Source organism: Xiphophorus maculatus, chromosome 2 (assembly GCF_002775205.1).
Source record: "Xiphophorus maculatus strain JP 163 A chromosome 2, X_maculatus-5.0-male, whole genome shotgun sequence".
NCBI lineage: Eukaryota > Metazoa > Chordata > Actinopteri > Cyprinodontiformes > Poeciliidae > Xiphophorus > Xiphophorus maculatus.
The window spans coordinates 4,171,591-4,182,698 of NC_036444.1; the positions used below are offsets into that span (position 1 = coordinate 4,171,591).

The 11,108-nt window shown below is 38.2% G+C and overlaps 1 protein-coding gene across 2 annotated transcripts; it reads left to right on the forward strand.

Moving 5' to 3' along the window:
* The first annotated feature begins 577 nt into the window (after positions 1 to 577).
* LOC102218083 (fatty acyl-CoA hydrolase precursor, medium chain-like) lies at positions 578 to 10,752 on the forward strand. 2 transcript variants are annotated; one of them, XR_002754174.1, is made up of 14 exons: positions 578 to 685; positions 2,076 to 2,274; positions 2,366 to 2,504; positions 3,834 to 3,970; positions 4,042 to 4,195; positions 4,314 to 4,418; positions 4,838 to 4,939; positions 5,882 to 6,022; positions 6,117 to 6,197; positions 6,748 to 6,886; positions 6,961 to 7,110; positions 8,464 to 8,536; positions 9,559 to 9,798; positions 10,331 to 10,752. XR_002754174.1 is itself a non-coding variant. In XM_023349534.1 (13 exons), exons 1-13 carry the CDS (start codon positions 619 to 621, stop codon positions 9,698 to 9,700), a joined length of 1,629 nt encoding a protein of 542 aa, XP_023205302.1. In that variant the 5' UTR covers positions 578 to 618; the 3' UTR covers positions 9,701 to 10,752. The 2 variants fall into 2 exon arrangements, 1 of the variants encoding a protein (XP_023205302.1); XM_023349534.1 differs by having other exon boundaries at positions 9,559 to 10,752.
* The last annotated feature ends 356 nt before the right edge of the window (positions 10,753 to 11,108 follow it).

Here is an 11,108-nt window from a genome sequence, read left to right on the forward strand (position 1 = left end):
CACACCCTGGCCATGGTCTCTTCCAGCTGCTGCCTTCAGGCAAGAGATACAGAGCAATAAAAACCAGGACAAATCGCCTAAAAAACAGTTTTTACCCGATGGCAATCATGGCACTAAATTCAAAGGCATAAGAACTTCTGCTCTTGACACCACTTTGTTATAAATGTAAATTCTGTTGCGACACCTCCAGGCGCTGCAACCATCCTCTGATGTCTATTTATTTCTCATTTTGTACTATTTATTTCTTTATCTTTGTATATTATGTATATACACATAACCTGCATTTTAACTCGAGTCGAGCAAATCTCAATCTCGTTGTAATCTGTTGATGACAATGACAATAAATCTTATCTTATCTTATCTGTTCTCCCAAGACATGTGACCGGCCTGTTAACTGTTTGTGCCTCAAATCTGTCCATGTGGGAGATCATGCATGTGTAAATATTGTTGGGTTCAGAGAGCAGGATGGGTCTTTTTTATGCATAGAGGTTAAATCAATTTTAGACTTTGTTTGTTGTATGTGAATAGTGAAGGTACCAGAGGGGAGGGGCAGAACAGCAGGCTTATATATCTGAACACCGACTGTAAATCTTTGTCTTTTGTTCCTGGCTGCACAAGATGAGAACAGTGCTGCTCGTTGTTTTCCTGCTGCCTGTGCTGATGGTGGCGGCACATCCAGCACCAGGTAGGAAAAGGATTTTAACTTTTAATTGTGACACTTTTCTCATTCTGTAAAGTCAGACATGTTGTTTTTGCTGCTGGATAAAAAGATTTTTGAAACCTGAAAATGAAAACAACCTCTGGAAGCTGGAGACCTGTAGTTAAAAAATGACAATAGGTTGAGAGAAACTCTTACAAATAAATTTTTGAAGCGTAAAAGTTCCTTCAAAGCATATTGGCATCAACTTAAGGAAGAAAAGAGCCTATGGAGTATTTAATGTATTTAAGGCCACTGTTAATCAGGTGTAAATTATTTAAAATAAGGAAAAAAGTTGCAGAACCAACAAATATAGAAATTTATTTTTATCTGCTGTTACCATCATTTTAAATACATCTTGTTGACTGTTGTATTAATTAAATGTTATGTTTTTATGTCTTTACTGTGATTATTTCTAATCATATTTTACTGTTTTCAGTGTTGGTTAATATTTTTTCTGCTGGCTGTACAACATGTCATTTCATGGGAATAATAAAGATACCTTAAAGGCATTTCTTTTTAAATGCTTTGAATAATATTGAGTTCTATTTTAATCCTGTGGGTTTGTTGTTTTTATTCCTTTATTATTCACAGTGCATTATTTTAATTACATTTTAATAAATGTGGTCTTATGATTTGCTGCTGTTTTTGAGCAGGAGTCTCTTGAAAGCAAGATCATAAATATAGATTACAAACAAGCAATAAAGTTTTGAAACTGAGAAAACCCTCAAATCTAAAAGGTAGTTTTGATATTTAAAAAATATTTTTTGTTTATTAATGTTCAATATTTTGTTTCGTCCCATAATATTTTACAAAGTTGGAACTTGTGCAGTTTCTCAGGATAAGCCACATGTTTTCTGTAGGATTTAATTATAGGGCCAAAGGCGGCCATTTTGAATCTGATGAACCAATTCTGAGTCAGTTTGGAGACGTTTTTGGTCTTTATCCTGCAGAAGAAAGCTGATAAAAATGAACTCTTAACAGCTCAGAGGGGAAGCATAGTGGGAACAAACAACATTATTCAGTTTCACAGTTAACAATCAGATACATTTAACCATATTTGCACAAACAACAATAAAAAGCATAAAATAATAACACTAAACCCTTTAACAGCCTAGTATAGTCAGGTAATACTTTTAAATTACTAGAACATTCTCATAAAACACCCTTAAAATAAATTGGCCCGTACAATTTACATTACTGTCTGGTAGCAATTTCTTTTTCTGTAGAAAGAAATTATATGTTGAAATTAGTCATTTTAAAACCTTTTGGAGGCCATTTTCTCTGTGATACTTTACCAAACCAAATTTTACAGTTTTGACAAGAGTAACTGATTCGATTAAACAGAAAAATCATATCCTGTCTCTGTTCTCATTAGGGAGCAGCGAACTTGTGGTTTCTCTGAAAAGTGGCCAAATCAGAGGAGAATATGTGACTGTAAAAGGCACAGAGAGGAGGGTGAAGCAATACCTGGGGATTCCCTTCGCCAAGCCGCCTGTAGGGCCCCTCCGGTTCGCTGCCCCAGAGAGCCCGGAGCCCTGGGAGGGGGAACGAGACGGCACACAGCAGCCCCCCATGTAACAACCCCAAACCACCAAACAAATCAGCGTTATCCCAGAGACTCTTGTTCATGTCTGAATCTGTTTCCTGGTGTCCATCTGTTCTCAGGTGCGTCCAGGATCGAGAAATAGTCATAAATATTTCCATAGCCATGTCTATGGACTTCTCGGTGCCAGAGGTTTCAGAGGACTGTCTGTATCTAAACGTCTACACTCCAGCTGAAACCACGCCAGAAGTTAAGCTGCCGGTGAGTTGAACAGTTGCAGAGATCAGCAGAGATAAACAAAGAAACAGTGAACCAGGAGTACCTTGTTAAAATCTACTCACAAGAGACACAGCAAGAGATACAGAAATGCACAAAGAGGACTTACTGTAAAGGAGAGTGCACAAAGTTTAAAGCAAATGCCTCCATCTAGTATAGAGACACAGCTAAACACAGAAACAATGAGGCTGGAGTATTTTGTTAGAATGTCCTTGTAAGAGACATTTAGAACCAAAGTGTACTTTCTATAGGAAAGAAAAGAGAGTACACACAGTTAATGGTGGGATACCCTCTGTCAATGACTATCCAGGATAGAGACATGGCTAAACAAAGAAACACTGGAGTGCTTTGTTAAAACATGCCTAAAAGACACCCAACTAGAGGTAAAGAATTGAGCAAAGAATACTTTCTATAGATCAGAAAGGAAAGTACAGAAAGTAGATGTCAGGAAAAGATTTGTCATTTCCTAAATCCAGGAAAGAGACCCAGCTAAACACAGATAGGACTGAGCGAAGAGTACTTTCTATAGGAAAAAGAGAGAGTATACACAAAATTAATGCAAGAAAACCCTGTCAGTGACTCCATCCAGGAAAAAGTCATGGCTAAACACACAAAGGGAGAGAGTACACATAGTTAATGGTGGGAAATCCTCTGCCAATGACTATCCAGGATAGAGACAAGGCTAAACAAAGGAAAAACTGATCCAGAAATACTTAAAAAAGCTAATTGATATATGGAGTTGTCATGCATTCATTGGATGACTTTATATCTTATATGAATGAATCTACTCTCCTCTGAACACAGTAGCTGTGGACATTGAGAACTTTCTAAGGAAAGAAAAACAAGGGAAATTAGCATATAGCTTGCTTTCTGTTGCTTTAAACCAGGGGTGTCAAACTCCAGTCCTCAAGGGCCGCTGTCCTGCAACTTTTAGATGTGCCTCTGCTGCACCACACCTGAATAGAATAATTAGGCTCTGGAGAACTTATCTACACAACAAGGAGATAATTAAGGCATTTCATTCCAGTGTTTTGTACCTGTGACCCATATAAAAACTGCAGGACAGCAGCCCTTGAGGACTGGAGTTTGACACCTGTGCTTTAAACCTTTCAATGTTTGTGTAGTGTGTAAATACTGATTATGTAATTACATTTTCACTGAGCTCAACTGATGTTAATGTGTAAACATAAATATCGACCTCAGTCTGGGCTGAGTCTGTGTAGACAGTGTGGGCTTCGCCGCATGCTGCTATAAACTGTAGTTCCTATATCGAAAGGTCAGCTGACACCGTCAGGCTCTTGTGTTGTGATTCAGGTAATGGTGTGGATCCACCCAGCAGGATTTCTGGCTTTCGGTGCTGCCTCCCAGTACGATGGTTCCTCATTGACTGCATATGAAAACGTTGTGACAGTCGTTATCCAGTACCGTCTCGGCATCCTGGGATTCTTGAGGTAAGAAAGTTCTGATGTCCAGATGTTGTCCAAATGATTGCCTAAAGCAAGAACTTTCCTTTTTTTTGAAGCACTGGAGATGAACATGCCAAGGGAAACTGGGGTTTGTTGGATCAGCTGGCTGCTCTCAGGTGGGTGCAGGAAAACATTAATTCCTTTGGCGGCGATCCACAATCTGTCACAATCGCTGGGGAGTCTGCAGGAGGTTTCAGCGCATCCATACTGGTAAAGAAAACTCCTTCCTAGGGAATGGAAGAGATCACACACTTTTAAAACTGTTTTATGTTGGATATTTATCACTCCATTCCTCCTGATAACTTACCAAAAGTGTCTTTCTGCACAGACTCTGTCTCCCCTGTCGAAAGGACTCTTCCACAAGGCAATCTTTCAAAGTGGAGTTGCAACTCTTGGGGCCTATACTTCGGATCGGCCTCTTAATCAGGCCCATGTACGTTTGAATGTGTTTGTACTCACTCCTAAGGTGGATATCTCCATGATTTGTTCCTTTGGATTTGCTCTCTGCATGTCCCACTGGCAGGAAACAATGCAAAGGAAAAAGTCACAAGGGAAGAGAGGAGAGTCCTGTAGCTTTAAGATATAACCAGGGTCAAACATCAGAATCTAATTTCAGAGTTACTTAATCAGGATCAATAATGGATGGACGGACGGACTGACGTTTGGTTAGTCCAGATGGATGAATGGTCTCACATTTCCATCCATGTTGATCTGGACCCATTTTTTTACATGAATAAATTAGAAATGGCTCAAGACTTTTACACACTTCTCTGGTATTTGCCTCATGTTGGTCCAGTGTGACCCTTTGATTTTCTGTGTTTTTAATGACCTCATTTCCTGTCTTATTGCCAGACTGTTGCCAGGCTTGCTGGATGTTACATGAACAGCACAGAAGAACTGGTCCGGTGCCTCCGAGGGAAAACTCAAGATGAATTAATTTCTGTAGGCAAACAGGTAAAAGAACCTTTAAAGATACTGTGGCTGTCCACCTGTGTTCTGTAATGTGGGTATTTTAGGGATCGTAAACTAATAAATACTTTTTCTTATTTCAATTTATTTAGTTTATTTTCTCTTCAATATTGTCAGTATACTTTCTTTTTCAAAGCTCTGATTTAAGTATTGTAATGTTAAAAGCAGAATCAGCCAGAACCCAAAACGCAGCCACAACAAGAGGATGTTTCACCAAAGGTTTTATTACAAAAGTAATTGGTGTGGGAGGGTGTGGCCTCACTGGTGGAGTCAGGGATGGGGGATCCACAGAGGTCAGGAGTCCAGCCAGGGGCAGGTAGGGTAAATGGACAAGGGGAGATCTGGGGGGGCTCAGGGGACAAGCAGACGACAGGGAAAAAATCCACCAACCAGAAGTTGAGTCTTGAAACGGTCCGGGGTCATGCACGGGAGGGTCTCAGGCAATGAAAATCCAGAATCCAGAAGGCAGGAGGCAGGGTCAGAGACAGGCAGGGTTCAGCAACAGGACTTTCAGCAGCAGAAGGATTAGGCAAAACTCTGTGGTCAAAAACAGGCAGGATCAGAAACCAGAAAACTCTTTGGAACATGGGACAACAAGGCTTGAAAGCTGTGACAGTGGCAACAGACGATCTCGCACTGAGCTGGTGACGAGCAGCTGTTTAAATAGGGAGCAGCTCAGTGCAGGTGAGGGCAATGAGTAATCAGCACAGCCAAGGCAGAGCTGAAGGGCTGGAAACATGACAAGTATGCTTTGCTTTGTTTGCCTACCAAGATGGCGGTTCAGTGGCATGCATCACTTCCTGTTTAGACTTGTAGGAACTTATGTATTCCTTTCTGGCTGTGAGAGATTGTTGGGTTTTGTGTTGGGAGTCTTTTTTCTTGCTTCTGTAGCCTTCACATGCACAATGTTTTGTGTTTTGTGTGCAGATCAAAATTATACTCGGAGCCACTGCTGATGGCGAATTCCTTCTCGACACACCTGAGGTTCTTCTGCAGAGGAAAGAAGTTCTGAACATCCCAGTGATGATGGGCGTCACCAACCATGAGTTTGGCTGGATGTTGCCTCAGGTGGCGTTAATGTTTCAGCGATGACACGTTCCAGTTGTCTCTGTTTGATGTTGAAGTATTCTGGACTGGTTTGTTCTCTTTTGGTGGATCACAGATCTTCGCTCCTCCTGGTTGGGATAAAGGCATGAACGTGGAGACGGTGATGGTGATGGTCCCCTTGTTTAATCCTAAAGGGGTGAGATTGTGAGAATTGCTTATATAAAGCTAGAATTAAGATATTTATTTTTAGTTTGATGACCAAACTCATAAAGAACTAGAAAATGTTATCTACGTTATACTGCAAATATATTAGTACACTTAAATTATATTAACACCACTGAAAAAAGAGAAAAGAATTCAGACTTTGTTTTCAGAATTTCAACTTTAATCTCAGAATTTCAACTTTAATCTCAGAATTTTGACTTTTGATCTCAGAAATTTAACGTCAGAATTCTGAGATTTCAGTTAAAATTCTTCTGTTTTTCATTGGCCCTAATCCTCTTCCGTATAAAACAGTCTACAAGTAACATTTCAGCAAGATATGGGAGCTTGTTTTAAGTTCATAATAATTCCTTAATATTGATGAAAAAGTCCTAGTCCACTGTCAGATTATTTCATCTATAACATTGGAAAATGTCTCATTATAAGTAGAAAGCCCCAAATTGGGGCATCCAAAGAACTCTAAGTATGGAAACAAGCCTTGCCTCTGATTTTTACTGATTTATAAACCTCTATCTGTGTTTCAGTCTTTTGCCAACATTCTCATCGTGATTACGTATCTGAAAGACACAAAAACCCCACAGGACATCCGAGACGCCTTCACGGAGGTCATGGGAGACTTGGTGATGGTGCTGCCCACCATCAAGGTGGCCGGATACCACACAGGTCAGAAACAAAGATGGCTGACCCACTGTGCTTTGGTCTGCATCTCTGCTCACACCTGTTCCTCCTGGCTCCAGACGCGGGCGCTCCGGTGTACATGTATGAGTTTGTGTACGTTTCGGATGGACCCATGCCCAACAGGCCGAGCTTTGTGAAGGCGGATCACGCTGATGACGTCGGCTACATGTTCGGAGCATGTTTCTGGAACGGACACATCAGAATTACTGGTTAGTATACAAGCTTCACAATGATGATTACCACATCGGACATCTTTTAGTCGAGTGTACCTGCAGGATGCTTCAGTTCCAGTTGGTGTCTGATTTCTAGAACAAATATCTTACTACGCTTGAAATAAGAAAAACAAAACTAACTTACAAATAACTTTTCAGCAAAATATTGGAGCTTGTTTGAAGAAAATAATTCCTTAATATTTATGAAAAAGTACTAGCTCCACTGTCAGATTATTTCACTATTAACATGGGGAAAATGTTTTATTATAAGTGAAATAATAATCTGCCACTGGAAGTTGTACTTTTTCATTAATATTAAGGAATTATTTACTTCACACAGCTTAAAAGCTTAATTAGTTTTGTCTTATATTAAGTGTACTAGAAACTAGATTAAATAACTGATTTTGTGTTTTTGCAGTGTAGAATGAAGTCTTGCCTCCGATTGTTCTTTTTCTTGCTCTGCTGCATTATATCTGCAGATGTTAGAAATGTAAGTCAAGTCATCTTCCATTCACAACTAGCGTTATGTCTGGAACAATCAGGAGTAAGCACCAGAGTCCAGTTTGGGATTAGTTTGAATATAAGTCCATTCCCACCAGCCGTGTTTAATTTGCTTTAATCCAACTTTAGTCAGTTTTATTAGAAAGTCAGTTTTTTGGGGAGAGATATGAATAAGTAATCAAACCTGTTAGCTTTGATCTTGGTTTGGTTGAAGTGAATTCTGATGCTGTTTGAATACATATGTGAACACTAGGCGGACCGGAGACTGCTCCAGAAGCAGGAAGTGGACTATAACACAGGGAATTCTGGGTAAATACTGCTAAAATAAACATGCAGTCAAGTGCTAGTGGGAGAAATTACTTGTTGTCTTTATCAATCAAAAGAGATACCCTACAACAGCTAAAATCTGAAAATACCCTAAAAATATCATCTTCAGAAGTTTTTGTATCATGTTCTTCACTAGTTCTTGGTGCAGCGCCCCCACAGGTCAGGAGGAGAACAAGTTTTTCAAAGGGTTTGGATTGTTTGACACAGTGCAGTGAGAAAGAGAACATCAACAGCTGAAAATGTAATAAATGTTGCAGTTTTGGTCTCCAATCCAACCGAGTCTACCGGACTATCAGGTGTAAAAACACTTTAACTGGGTTTAAATAAATGGGATTGTCTAAATCAAAAATATTTTCTAAAAAATTTGATTTTATTCTAAGATTTTTTTATACAACTCTCTGTGAAGTGCTTAAACTTTCTGCTGGAAAGTGTGGCTGTGTTAATCCAATGCTCCCTCAAAGCAGTAATTATCTGAAAACAAACTTCATTCTGTGGCTAAAACTCTTCTTTTTCCATCTTCAGTCAACTGCACTGATCAGGATGAGAGGTTTTCCAGGACCATGATGTCTTACTGGGGAAGTTTCGCCAGAACTGGGTAAGAAGTGAACATTTGGCCAAGTAAATAAATACCATCAATAACTCTGAAGATGCAGAAAGATTCTCGTCTCGGGGGTTTGCATACAGCTGGATTTTGAGACTAAATCTGAATAAAGATCACATCTGTAGATACAAGTACTGTATTTGCATTTTGCTGAGAAATTCAGACTTTTGCAGCTTTAGTGCATGTTTTGTGTAATATTTCCTTAAGTTATAAAAAACTGACCACTTAACTAATGCTGATCTACTTTATGAATATTTTAGTATTTATGAATATTTTTACAGTTATTTGATTAAAATGAGTAAATTTCTGCTATAAAAATCTAAACTTTCTAGAAAAATCAAGAAAACTTTTAAATTTGAAAAGTCAAAAATTTGCTAGAAAAAACTGAAATTTTTTTTAGATTGTTATAGAAATTTTCTAGAAAAGAAACTTTAACATTTCTTAGTTTCAAAAGTAAAAAAATTGCTTGAAAAAAACTCAAATTTTGGCATTAATCTTAAGAATTTTCTGGAAAAAATTTGGAAACGCCAAATGGAAAATGTTCCATTTTTGAAACAGAAACTTCCTTTTTTATATATATAGAGACTTTCTCCAAGAATATTCTCAAAATTTCCGATTTTTTTTCTACCAAATTTCAGACTTTTCAAACACAGAAACTTAATTGTTTTTTCTAGAAAATCTTTCTGAATTATCTCCAAATTTTTTAGTTTTTTAGCAGGAATTAATTCCTGTTTTTTCCCACTTTCTTCAATGATCCTAATAATATGACGTCATAATGAACGCATCAAACTGAAAAAAGCTGCGGGTTTTTGGTAGAACTGTACCCGCAATAGTCACTAGAGGGCGACCTAAGCAACCAAAAGTAATGGAAGAAGATTTGCACATTTAATGGAAGAAAAGCTGTGTGTTCTGCAAAAAATAAGACAATAAATTTGAAAGCTTCTTCCTTGTTTCACATGTAATTATCCAGATTGTTTATATCTGCTTGTGTCTGCCTTGTTTATATTTGTCCCCAGCTCTCCTAATGGTCCTGGTCTGGTGAACTGGCCGCTGTACGACAGGCAGAAGCAGGAGTACATGGAGCTGGGTCAGACCCAGTCTGTGAAGCAGAAACTGAAGAAGGACAAGGTCGATTTTGTCACTTCCGTTCTCCCTTAGAGGCTGCAGCAGATGGAAGCAACAGTCGCTAAAGCTGCAAACTGAGCATCGAGTTGTTTTATTTTTAGCTCAGCTTTTTAATAATACTTATAATGCAGTTTGATAGGTATTTTCCTTTCGAACCTAAATAAAAGAAAGAACCACAGACAACGTATATGAATTTTATGTAGAGCTTTTGCAAAAGGAGAACACACAGAGAACTGCTCCTCTGACCAGTTCACCATGTGTTCTGAAACTCTGCAGTAGAGCTTGTCTTTTTATTAACACAAAACAAAAGCAAAGGGGGCTGGTGCTGATAAGATTAGGAGCCCCCGAAACGAACACAATCAAACACAGTTTTACGACTAAGGAATTTCTACCTAGGGGACAGTCAGGAAAAACAACAAAGGTCGTAAAACTTCTGATACAATCAACTAGCAACCCAGTTCCTAGGTGTGATAACTAATCAAAGGTCTGAGAAACACATTGTTAACTGTTTCACATGAAGATAAACAGACAGTTGTGACTTCCAGGTCAGTTCATACACACATAAGGAAGAGAATCACTTTAAAAGAAAATCACAATGTTCTTTAGACTGAATGTAATCTAAAGGAATAATAAAATGATAATACCAAACAATCTCTAACACAGTTAATGCTGATCACTGCCTGCAACATCTAGACTTTTTTTAGTCTTTTGATTCAGGCTGCTTTGCAAACTGGATGTAATTAAAAAATGTCTTCATTCATGTTGTGTAATTGTTGTTTCGCTCTTATTTTTCTACATTAGATTAAAGCAGGATGCATGAATAAAACATCACATCTTTATCAGAGTTGTTTGATTCATGGGGAAAGTTTCTGCACAAAGTTTCTTTCAAACTCTGGCCGATTAGATTGATAGTGACTTCCTATCAATCTAATTGAAACAGAAGCTCCAAGCAATTGCTATGAAACAGGGATGTCCAAAGTGTGGTCTGGGGGCCATTTGTGGCCCTCAAAATGACTTTGTTTGGTCTGAGACCACAAGTCAAGAAAGGTTAAAAATGTGGCTATCAAAATAGTCCCAATTGGTGACAAAAAAAAAACTCAGAAAGATGACAAAAGTGGGTAATTCACCATCATGAAGTTTTCATTCAGATTTCAAACATTCCAGCTCTTTAATAACTTTAAAGCATTCTTTTTTTAAATTCATTTCAAACTCTGTTAAGTTGTTGCTTAGTTTAAAATTGTCTGGATCCTCTGGTTTCACATTTTTTATCTTCAAATATCTTTTTATTGTTTATTAGAAAAATATTGACAGATATTGTACAAAATCATGTCAAATTTTAACAGATTTTCTGTCAAATTACCAAAATAAATCTTTTAAATTGCATTCTATTTTGTTGGGCTTGTGTTTTGCTTGTTGCTTATACTCTCTGGTTAAAGATAAG